The sequence below is a fragment of the Gossypium arboreum genome, chromosome 9 (genome assembly GCF_025698485.1).
Source record: "Gossypium arboreum isolate Shixiya-1 chromosome 9, ASM2569848v2, whole genome shotgun sequence".
Lineage (NCBI taxonomy): Eukaryota > Viridiplantae > Streptophyta > Magnoliopsida > Malvales > Malvaceae > Gossypium > Gossypium arboreum.
The window spans coordinates 88,277,186-88,290,140 of NC_069078.1; the positions used below are offsets into that span (position 1 = coordinate 88,277,186).

General features: G+C 31.8%; 1 protein-coding gene and 1 long non-coding RNA gene across 2 annotated transcripts; one reads left to right on the forward strand and one right to left on the reverse strand.

Moving 5' to 3' along the window:
* Positions 1-5,978: 5,978 nt before the first annotated feature.
* LOC128280622 (uncharacterized) lies at positions 5,979-6,990 on the reverse strand. Its single transcript, XR_008270715.1, has 2 exons — positions 6,814-6,990; positions 5,979-6,187 (listed from the first exon to the last, which is right to left on the reverse strand). It is a non-coding gene; the product is annotated as an uncharacterized LOC128280622 (long non-coding RNA).
* A 3,797-nt stretch (positions 6,991-10,787) lies between these two features.
* LOC108455253 (pectinesterase-like) lies at positions 10,788-12,955 on the forward strand. Its single transcript, XM_017753834.2, has 2 exons — positions 10,788-11,959; positions 12,040-12,955. Exons 1-2 carry the CDS (start codon positions 10,972-10,974, stop codon positions 12,744-12,746), a joined length of 1,695 nt encoding a protein of 564 aa, XP_017609323.1. The 5' UTR covers positions 10,788-10,971; the 3' UTR covers positions 12,747-12,955.

A 12,955-nucleotide genomic window follows, 5' to 3' on the forward strand; every position in this document is an offset into this window, starting at 1 on the left:
TACATATTAAAACCATCAAAAATAATTAAGCGGCCTTATTACATTTAAAAACCCAAAACTTCAAACTTAAATAAAAGAATGTCCAGTTCACCAGAAGAAAATCAAACTTTCAGAACGGGTGGCCATTCCAAATTCCCTCACAGCTCCAAGCCCAGTATGGTTGGGGATTTCCTGCGTGGATGAAAATAAAAGGGGTGAGTTTGGGGAAACTCAAAGTGTAAGGAAAACCCATTCAAAGCCCAAGTCACTCAAGCCTATTGGGCCTAAGCCCATTCAGTAATAATAGGGTATCGGGCGAGCCCTTTTCAGATTATAATAAACGGGCCTTAGCCCTTATTTAGATAACAATGATGGCCCATAGGCCCATTTCAAAATACATGCAATATCGGTAAACATATGCAAGCCCATTTGGGGAGACTACTCAACCCACCAACCACTACACTCCACCCGTACCAGCCATACACTCCATGTGGGAATAGCTCAACCCACCCATTAACACTCCACAGATTGCACCTTTGCTGCTCGATTATCAATAAATTGAGGCAAAGCCTCCAAGACGTGGACAAGCCACTTTCAAGACTTCCTCCGTCAATATCCCATCCCCATGCATCGATAATAACAACATGGCATGCAATAAATAACAACAATCAAACATGCATTTAGGTCAATTTAACCCTAGGGGTATTTTAATTTATCTCCTAGGGGTAAAAGCGTAAATTTTCCACTTTTAAAGGTATTTCAGTAATTTATCTATTTTAGGGTTTTTCATGCATATTCCTACTTTTCACGTACTAACGTAATCACGCATCGAGGGTTCTTACCGAATTGGGCAGATTGGCCCATCATTCCAATTTTGGCCCATTAAGCCCAAAAATATCGAGGCACGAAATCATGCACTTTGCAATCCAAACATTGCAGCTTACCAAAAACATTAATCGATTTACCTCACGAGCATTCGCACACTCGCAAATCTACAAAATACTGGTTTTGGCATTTCGCTTTTGCCGATCTAGACTAAGAAAGAGGGTGTTAGTTACACACATTGCTTGCGACGATATCTTGACGAGATCCACACACGAACCGCCTACAATTGGATTACTAACACGTTAATCTAACTATTCAAATACAAACTACGATTAACCCCTTACAATATTCGCCAACCACACCTACGAGATCATAGTAACCTTATAAGAAATCAATAAGCAACTCATTAACAAATTTTTGTCAATGTTTACCACATAATCATAATTTCACTGCAAGCTGTCTTCCTGAGCAACAGTCACTAAATTATTTATAACTGAGCTACGAAACTCCAAATCAAGTTCCGTTAATTTTCCTTGAAAATAGACTCATATATCTTCTATCCATAAAATTTTCAGAATTTTGGTTTAGCCAATCAATACCAGATTTTTCTCAAAGTTTCCCATGTTTCACTGTTTGACTAATCTGACCACACTTCATTACGAATCAAATTTCTCATTGTACAAAATTCAAAATATGTTCTCGTTTATTCCATTTGAAACTAGACTCATTAAGATTTAATTACATAATTTATTAAGCTTCTAATTCATCTCCCACAATTTATGGTGATTTTCCAAAGTCACGTTACTGCTGCTGTCCCAAGCAGATTTATTACCAAATCACTCTTTCACACCTAACTTGCATGCTTGTTATTTAAACATGTATATCACCAATCAATCATCACATATCTATGATTTTACTTAAGTATAATCTCCATTTCATCATTTTAAAGCACAACATGTTTGCCGATTTTTCCCTTTAACATCTAAGGCACATGCATGCTCATTTGTTTGGCTCAACTTCACCTATCTTCCATTTTTCATCAAAAGAACATGAAACAACAACCATTTCCTTCATTTTAATTCATGACTAAATGCTCACAACACAACTAAAAATCAAAATATACTTCAAGAGTTAAGGTAGAATCAAGAAGAACTCATGAACCTCAAAAATAGAAGCAAGGTACCAAGAACTTACCTTCAATTTTCCTCCTCCTAATGACCAAATACTCAAGAGCTTTCTCCTCTCCTTTCTCTTCTCTAACTTTCAGCTATGATGAACAAAGATGGACAAAACTTTGTTCTTTTCACCCCTTTTTCTTTTAATAAAACTTCATATTTCATCCATTTAATTCTTTAATACAAAAGACATGAAATTCTTATCATGAAACATTTACCTAAACCATTATCATGAAACATTTACCTAACCCATTATCATGGAACATTTACCTAACCTATTATCATTGAACATTTACCTAACCTATTATCAATTTGTACCATAAATTATGGATATCAAGTGTACATTTTGTCTACAACAACATGATGGCTGGCCACTTCATGTAAAATGGGAGGTTTGTCATGCAAATCCTCCTATTTTGCACTCCTATTTATTTGGCCACTTCAATTTAGCCCATAGCATTTTCAAACATTTTCACATAGGTCCTATTTCATAATTTCACCTCCTTTTTGTTATGGAACAAAAAATTTAACTAAAATTGTCGGGTTCTATCTTAAGTTTGGGCTTTCTAGAGGCCCACTAACATAACTAAACATATGCCAATATTCACAGGATTCCCGAAAATTGGGGCGTTACAGGGAACACTTTTAAAACAATATGGTCTATTGCTGTCCCGCGTAAGATTCAAAGCTTTATATGGATGGTCCTTATCGACCGCATCCCCTCGACGTCATTTCTTATTCAAAGTCCAGAGCAATCTCTTTGCCCCATGGTGTGTAGAAGAACCATTGAATCGACATATCATGTTCTCTTCACTTGTAATTTTGAGTAGTGGAAATTGACCTGTTGCCTACAAAACTCTTTAAAAAGACTTGTTAGTGGAATGTCTTGGAACAGTTTCCCAGCACAAAGGTCGTAAAGAGTGGCTGGCTTACTCATATGAAATCTCTTTCTCAAGACCAACTTCTTTTAACTACGATGGTGCTGATATCTCCCAAGGCTTTGGGTGGGAGAATCCATGGGATTGTGAAAGGGTTCTAAATGGCCCCCACCATCCTTGGGATATTTGAAATTTAACGTCGATGCATCAGTAAAAGGCAACTCTTCAGGTTGTGGTGGCAGTCTTAGAGGACCAAATGGGAGTATCCTTGCTCTCTTCCCTGCAGCAGCTGCTAATACTTGCGGTGTTTGCGGAGCTGAGTTAAGAGCCATCAAAATGGCATTGGAGCTATTTGTCAATGCTGGTAAGTTCGAATCTCATGGTTTGTTGATTGAATCAACTGCTGTGGAAATTCTGCTATTACTTTCATCAACATCTTTAGAGAAGCGGAATGTCTCGACATGTTCCTTTGGTGGTAAGCTGATGCGGTTTGTTCCTTATTCTGGGTATCGCCTTATGTTTGGTGTCTTTATTTATAACATTTGCTTATGATTTTATCCTATTAATAAAACTATACCTTTGTTGATAATAATAAACAAAATCAAACAAACCATTGAGGTAAATTAATCAAAATAATTAGACTATTTAATTAAAATATAAAATAAAATGTATGAAATAGTGCATACTAACGTAAAAAAATCATGTTTTATGAAAATGTGGCTACAAATATAATATTGTAATTTTATCACAAAAGTTTGTATTTTTAATTATAATTGATGTAATTACTAATTACTCAAATTTAAGTTATACTTGTATAATAAACTGATCTTGAATATAATCAAAATTACTTTTAATAATTTTATTAAATTTGCTTATGTCTGTTGGTCGAAGTCCCCATCGATTTATTATTTACATTAAGGCTGGTACTTATAAGAAACAAGTCATTTTGACTATGGATATGATATCGATTAATGTTATGTTCATCAGTGATGGCCCAACCGAGACCATCATCACCAATGACCTTAACTGCATTAGGGATCATCCGCTTAAAACATTCGGCACTGTAACTATTGGTAAGTAGTATTATATACATATAAGTTTTGGTGGTGAGGTGAGATGACTAACTAGTACGTATGTTTGTGAAATATTGAAGGTGTACTGGATGGGGTTGGTTTCATGGCCAAGGACATTGGATTTGAGAACACAACAGGAGACGCTGATAATCAAGCAGCGGCTTTTAGGGCAACATGTGATATGGTCATCATGTTCAATTGTCATTTCAATGGGTATCGAGACACCCTTTATGCTCACAAACAGAAACAATTTGTAACACCCCCTAACCCTAAACCGTCACCAAAAAAAGGTTATAGAGCATTACCGGAGTTTACAGAATAATTACACACAATTCCATTATTTTCTTATGTTTATGTCAAAGCTGTCTTCTTGAGCAGCAGTCACTAAAATATTTATAACTGGAGCTACAAAACTCCAAATTAAGTTCCGTTAATTTTTGTTAAAACTAGACTCATATACCTTTCTACCATAAAATTTTCAGAATTTTTGATTTAGCCAATTAGTACAGTTTATTCCTCAAAGTTACCCCTGGTGTACTGTTTGACAGCTTCGACCTTTCTTTACTAAAATTTAATTATCTCATAGCATAGGACTCGGATAATGTTCCCATTTATTTCTCTTGAAAATAGACTCATTAAAGATTCTAAATATATAAATTATAGCCCATAATTATTTTTATACAATTTTTAATGATTTTCCCAATTCAAAATAGGGAATTCCAAAATCAATCTGACATTGTCTCACAAAAATTCTAATTCATACCAAATTAGTCAAATCCTATTTTATACCATAACCAAACCTAAATTTATCTATTTCATCCTTACATTTACAATTTTAAAATGACACACACATAAGACATCTTAGGTACATGCCATTACCCATAGTTAACACACTTTACCTCATTGAATTCGGGATCGGCCTGGGATACTGATTTAACGTTCTATCTTTACTTAACCTGCGCACGGAAACAAACCGTGCGCTGAGTATGGTATACTCAGTGGTATTTCTATAATCCGAATACTTGATAATATAAGAATTAAACTTAAAATCACAATAACAAATATAACTATTCATTTATTTATTTTATAGATAAGTTTCATTTACTTACCATAAAAATTCTATACAAGCCATATAACAAACACAACAACATATTTGCTCAATTCTTTTCATTTGCTTACCGTATAAATTTTTTACAATATATTCACAATTCGCTTGTATTCACACTTTACTTCTTAACAATATACCATTTTAATTCTTTCTAACATCAATCATCATCCATTTGAACTTCACTCATTTCATGAACCTTTTGGTTCATGTTTTTAATCTCATATCTCATATCTCAATTTCAATTCTCAATTCAATTTCTTATTTCATTCCAATAGCTCAATCAATCAAATTCACTCGATTTATCTTTTCATTTATTTACCCCTATTAACAAGACTCGGACTCTGATAGATACGTGGATTCCTCCCAAACACACCAGAATATCCAACCCAAACACACCCGGAATATTATAAATCCTCCATAACACACCAGTATATCATATCCTCCCAAACACACCAATAAGGCATTAAATGGCTCTTCGGATAAACCGAAGTATATAATAACAGAAACATCTTCTCGGCCGAACTACAAATCTCCTCATCACATCACAAATTCAATGGCATGCCATTTGTATCCAATCTGGTCCGATACTGTTAATAGGGTATTTGATTCTTTTTCTCAATTTAATAAATCTTTCATCAATATACCATTCTAATAATCACATATATTCACACATTTTCACAATTTCATACATTTTCATTCAATTCAACATATATATTTCAATTATTCACATTAATTCATAATTCAATACAACTCAATTCACTTTTCAATATCAAATATTCAATTATCACAAATCTCATATATTCATATCAATTCCCTCATATTCCAATCAATATAATTTTTCAATATAACATTCATTCAACATTCAAATTTTTACATAAGTCATATATATATATTATAATTTCAATCAATATAAATTCAATCAAAATGATTTCAATCAATATAAATTTGATAAATTCATCACATACCAAAATCAATCCATTTCAATTGTAAAACATCATAATTCTAACACTAACAATTGTCACATGTATATAAATATAACAAATAATGACTGAGTTCGGATTATATAAATACAAACTGTATTTTCTTGAGCTAACTCCTCAACGATCTTTTCTTTTCCTTTAGATGCCGATGCCTCGTTTTCCTTGTTAGCTAAAAATAATAAAAATTTACATTATTAATTACAGTATTAATTTAAATAATTAATTAAATTTCTACTCAATTTATGCCTAATGTTCGTTTGGTTGCAACTCCCAAAATTTCTTCATACTTTATCCGAAATTATTACTTGTTGTTCTGGCTTCATCAATAACTTTATATTTCATCCGGATATATTACTTTATTGCTCTAGTTTCAACAATAGCTTCATATTTCATCCGGATAACTTAGTTATTTTCTTTCCTTTTTTTTTCTTCCTATGTGAAAAACCCAATAAAACTCTTGCTAGTTGAAAATTCATATATTTATTTCATACTTCAATTCTATTCATTTTCTTCCATATTTATCCTAACTATCAAGTATTCATAATATAATGCTAATTTAAAATTTCTTTTAATTTAATCCTCTAATACAAAACTTATAGCTTAACTTACAATTTAATCCTTTATTAATTCTAACTTAAAATTTATTCAATTCCATCCTTAATATATCTTTTTCTTCAACATGAACCATGCTTAGAAATCTCATAACTTTCAAAATTTCCACTTAAAACAAGTAGTATTTATCTCTAGGATTCCAAAAACTCAAAAATCATAAGAAAATGGGCTAAATTGACTTACTTGGAACCTTTAAAACTTTATTTTTGCCTTTTTCTTTTCTTCCTTTCTCCCTTCTCTGTTTCGTCCCCTGCTATTCTGTTTCTTTTCTTCTTTTTCTTCTTTTTGTTTCTTTCTTTTGTTTCTTTTATATATATATAATGACAATAATAACTATATTAAAAATCTATTTAATAACAAATATTTATTTATCACTTGTACCAATCATTTTTATACACTTGTTTTTCTTTTCTTTTATATTTATATATATTTAATATTTTAATAATATACTTATATAATAAGTAAACATATATGAATTTTATAAATGTATGTATACTAATATTACACATGTCATTATACATACCATATATTTGTCATTCTTTTCTTTATTTATCAAACAAAAATCTCATTATTTAATTATTTAATTAATAAATATCTTTTATTCTAAAATTAAGTAAATATACAATTATATTCCAAGTGTTCAAATACATATATTACACTTGTATAATTTTATCATCATACATTTGTCTTTATTTCAATTTATTTTATAACATAATAATTTAATATCAATTAAATAATAATAACTATAATAATAAATTAATTAATTAATATAAGAAAATCCTAGACTCTTCCATCTTTTGCCGCCTAAATTCATACATTAGGCATAATTGCCTACTTGGTCCTTTTTATTTTCTTTTAATCTACAATTCAACTTTCATCCTTTATTCAATTTAGTTATTTTTCCTAATTACTCTTAATTAAGCTAAATTTACTTAATTAAAACTCTAATTAACCACTCGATTAACTTAATAAATATTTTTAATAAATATTTTCTAATCCATTTTTCAAAAACAGTGACCCGAAAATACACTTTTCTAATAACCTTAAAGTTTGGGTCATTACACAATTTTATAGGGATTGTCTCATCAGTGGGACGGTGGACTTCATCTTTGGGGATGTTGCGAGCGTGTTCCAAAACCATCTGATCATCGCGAGGAAGCCAGGTGAAAACCAAAACAACATGATTACTGCCCACGGAAAGAAATTCCCATACACTCACTCAGCTATTGTGCTTCAAAATTGTACCATCTCGGGCGCCCCTAACTACCTCTTGTTGAAGGACAAGAGCAAGATGTACCTTGGTCGTCCCTGGAAAGCTTTGGTAAGGGCCATCATAATGCAAAGCAATATTGATGACATCATTACACTAGAGGGTTACTCCCCCATAGAAGGTATCGGTTACTTTGTAGAGTTACAAAACAGTGGACCCGATGCCAAAACCGAAGGTAGGGTCAAATGGCCAGCTATCAAAAAAATCTATATGAATGAAGCCAAGAAATGGACTCCTGGCGTCTTTCTTGAAATTGAAACTAACAAATGGATTTCGCAAACCGGCACTCCTTGTTATCTTGACATGGTCTATGGAGTGTAAACTTCCAAAACCATAGCCATTAGTATTATTTTATTATCATTATTTGTAATCATACTGTCAATTATTGATTAATTTAAACAAAATTTTCCTATTTTTATTTATAATAATAATATTCTACCCTTATCCAAGGTAAAAGGGAATCATAATTATTATGTATGGTCCATCGTGAAATTATTTTCTCATTCCCTTAATAAAAAATAGGGAATAATTTATATTAAGATGATAGTAAAATATATAATTTATAAGTATCAATAAATTAGTGTCACCTCATCAACTTTTGAAGATGTACAAATATTATTATACACATTCATATATGATATCTTTTTAAGTTACCTTTTATCAAATAACTTTAATTGAGTTACTTAAAATTAATTAATTTTTTATTAGAAAAACGAAACAAACACATTAAAACTAATATGCAACAAAGAAAACATAAACAAAACAATTGGAAATTAAAATGATGAAATCAATAGATAAAAAAAGGGGTGAAAATTTAATGTAAAAAATTGAAATCAACAACTAAAAATTAAGAAAAACTTTGGTAAAAATTTAAAATTTGAAAACTTATCACCATAAATGGTGACATTATCAAATTTTGGTATTTAATTAAAAGTTAAAATAGAAAATTAAAAATGAAAAAATTGACTGCCTACAAGAGAATAAAAGACAATTAAATTTGAGAAAAAACTAAAAATGATTAAAATATTATAAGGAAAAAATTCATTTTGTTTATTTAATAAAAAGTAATTATTTTTAAATATTTTAATTAAAGTTAAAAATTCATATATGAATAGGCATTCAATAATACTTATATGTTTTTAAAATTGATAATGTGACTATTTCTTTGGTGACTAAAACTATATATTTTAGAATGATCATAAAATAAATTATTCTAAAAATACAATATGTCATTATTAGAGATAGATATAAAGTCTAATATGCTCTTAAGCTATGAAATTATTCTTGAAATTATTAGAGATAAATATGAAATTATTCTTGGAAGAGCATCAAATACTCCTTAATTTCGACTTCCATTATAGAGGTTGAGTTCGTTTCATGTTTTGAGGCTACCTCACATGGAGTATGATTGAAGAGTTTCACATCCGAGTTTAGATTTGTGGATTTGACTTCTATACTGTTGATGATATATTGTGACAATTCAACTGCAGTCTTTATGGTTAAGAACAACAAAAGTGAAAGTCGAAGTAAACATATCGACATTAAGTATTTAGCTATAAGGGGACATGTTAAAGAAAAGAAAGTGGTCATTGAACACATTAACACTGAACAAATGTTAGCTGATCCTTTGACTAAAGGCAAGCCACCACACAAAGTTAAAGATCATACTGTCACTAGTATCACTGAATTACTGATTAATTGTTATTATTACTAGTATTTATGGACAATACGAACCAAGTAGGAGAATGATGAATGTGTTTTATGGTTTGTGGGAATAGCCCCATGTTTGCTTTCATTGCTAACATTTTTGATCCACTTTCACTTTGTATGTGTGGTAGTGAGACATGTTTTGGCGGTTTTTGATGGGGAACCACCGCTATAAATCCTCCCAAGCATAAGGTCCCTAAGCATAAAAAAAATTCCATTTAATGAGGTTTTCGAGTGCTTAGAAGACTTTGGCGATTTTTGTGTTTTCATATAGATAAATTTGACGTCCTTGCCGGTTGTTTGACACACTCAATAGTGGTGTTACAAAGCCTAGATTTTACATTTGGTTCATGCAATTGTCGGAGGTATTTATGTTCGATATTTTCCACTGCACTTTAACGTTTAAACTGTAATTTATAATTACATTTAATATTTAATTAGTTTTTAAATATTATAATTTTAATTCTAGTAATTAGCCTAAAACAATATTTCTTATTTTAATTGTTAAATATAATTAAAATATATTAACAATTAGTTTATTAACTCAAATATTATAATAAAAAATTAAATAATAATTAAAAAAGTTGGCATCATAATTTAAGTTAATAATAAAATAGAATACTAAATAAAATAAAATATTGTATATTATACAAAAAAATTAATACAAAAGTAAAAAATAATATATTGTAGTTAATAATATAGTTATACTTATTTGTTTATTCTTTGGCTCTCTCAAATCATCAAAATATAAACACATTTGTAAATTGTAGAAGTTGTTTTGTAACCATAGAATTCAAATTTATTATGAATGATAATAAACCTACAAAAAGATATATATATATATATACTATGTATAGATTATTTTCTTCTAATTTTTAATTAATACATAAAACTATTGAAAATAATATAAGCATGCATCAATAATAGTTCATCATAACTACGAAAAATATTTACATTAAATTAATTAAATATGAAAGAGATTTACATTAAATTAATAAACATATTTAATAACGATGATTAGAAATAATTATTAAAATTTTATATGAAAACTCCTTTTACTTTTTCAATATTTCTCTCATCCGTTTACAACTTCGGTGTAATAATAATAGTAATGCTAATAATAAACTAAAAATAACCATCAATTTGCTATTAATTTGCTCAGAAGGGGTCACTTTGGTAGTATAAATAGGGCATTTCAATAACGTATTATTCAAGCCAAGGGGCAATAAGCAATAAGCAGCCCCACAACTTCAAAAAGTTTTTCTTTCTTTCTTTTCCTATCTCTATTTGAAATCTGTTTCAGGGGAAAGAAGAAGGAAAATTTTATGATTTTTTGAGGGCTTGTTAATAATAAATAGAAAACAATGGCGAACAATGTTACTGTTATTGGTATCTTTTCGGTGTTCTTGGTGGCAGCAGTGGTGGCAGCAGTGGTGGGTGTTACGCATTTAAAAAATAATGGTGATTCGAAAAGCGGTGAAATATCAAGTTCGACGAAAGCGGTGCAGACAGTTTGTCAACCCACACAATTCAAAGAGGCATGCGAGAAGAGCCTAGAGTCATCTAATTCCACCGACCCTAAGGAGCTGATAAGAATGAGTTTCCAAGCAGCGATAGAGGAAATAAGGAAAGTGTTGGCAAATTCAGCGACGATACAAGACTTGAATAAAGATGACAACAACAAAGCAGCCCTTAAGGTTTGTAAAGAAGTATTGGATTTATCAATAGCTGATCTGCAACTTTCATTTGATAAGCTGGGGGGATACGAGATGAGTAAGATCGGTGACTACATACTGAACCTGAGGGTGTGGTTAAGCGGTGCCTTAACTACCCTACAAACATGTGTAGACTCATATGCGGAGGTAAATAATGAACAAGCGGAGAAGATGAATTCAATTTTGAAGACTTCAATAGAGCTTACCCAAAATTCTTTAACGATGGTGACTAAGTTATCCACCATCTTGAATGGCCTTAACATTCCAGGCCTCAATATTGACACGACTGGGTTTGAACGTAAGCTCCTGTCTAACGATGGACCTGAGTGGATGGGCCACACTGAGAGGAGACTACTTCAAGCAAAACCAACAGATTTGAAGCCTAATGTTGTGGTTGCTAAGGATGGTAGTGGGAAATATGATACCATCACCAAGGCCTTGGCTGAAGTCCCTCCAAAAAGCCCTAATCGATTTATTATTCACATTAAGGCTGGTACTTACAAGGAACAAGTCCTTTTACCCAAGGAGATGACTAATGTTATGTTAATCGGTGATGGCCCAACTAAGACCATCATCACCAATGACCTTAACTGCATTAGGGATCATCCGCTTAAAACATTCGGCACTGCAACAGTTGGTAAGTAGTATTATATACATATAAGTTTTGGTGGTGAGGTGAGGTAATTAACTAGTATGAATGTTTGTGAAATATTGTAGGTGTGGACGGGGCTGGTTTCATGGCCAGGGACATTGGATTCGAGAACACAGCAGGACCCCCTGGTCATCAAGCAGTAGCTTTTAGGGCAACATGTGATATGGTTATCATGTTCAATTGTCATTTTAATGGGTACCAAGACACCCTTTATGCTCACAAACAGAAACAATTTTATAGGGATTGTCTCATCAGCGGGACGGTGGACTTTATCTTCGGGGATGCTGCGAGCATATTCCAAAATTGTCTGATCATCGCGAGGAAGCCAGGTGAAAACCAGAACAACATGATTACAGCCCACGGAAGGAAATTTCCATACACTCACTCAGCCATTGTGCTTCAAAATTGTACCATCTCGGGCGCCCCTGACTACCTTCTGGTGAAGGACAAGAGCAAGACGTACCTTGGTCGTCCCTGGAAAGCTTTGGCGAGGACCATCATAATGCAAAGCAATATTGATGACATTATTACACCAGAGGGTTACTCCCCCATGCAAGGCACCGTAGGAATAGACACTGGTTACTTTGTAGAGTTCCAAAATAGGGGACCCGGTTCCAAAACCGAAGGCAGGGTCAAATGGCCATCTATCAAGACAATCGATATAAATGAAGCCAAGAAATGGACTCCTCGGGTCTTTCTTGAAACTGAAACTGACAAATGGATTTCGCAAACTGGCACTCCTTGTTATCCTGACATGGTCCCTGGAGTGTGAACTCCCAAAACCATCGCCATTAGTATTCTTTTATTATCATTATTAGTAATCATGTTGTCGATTATTGATTAAGTTAAAAGATATTTTAACCTTAAGTATTTGTTATTTTAACTTATTGGTAATGATTATGTTTAAACTTTTACTCAAGTTATAATTCTATTATAAAGTTAATAAATAAAGTTATAGTAACCTCCCCAACTCGGCCTAAA

Excerpts from the sequence above, each read along its gene's own strand:
- LOC108455253 (XM_017753834.2), top strand. The coding sequence starts at position 10,972 with ATGGCGAACAATGTTACTGTTATTGGTATCTTTTCGGTGTTCTTGGTG. Across the intron at positions 11,960-12,039 it reads ATTCGGCACTGCAACAGTTG|GTGTGGACGGGGCTGGTTTC; the intron begins GTAAGTAGTATT and ends GAAATATTGTAG.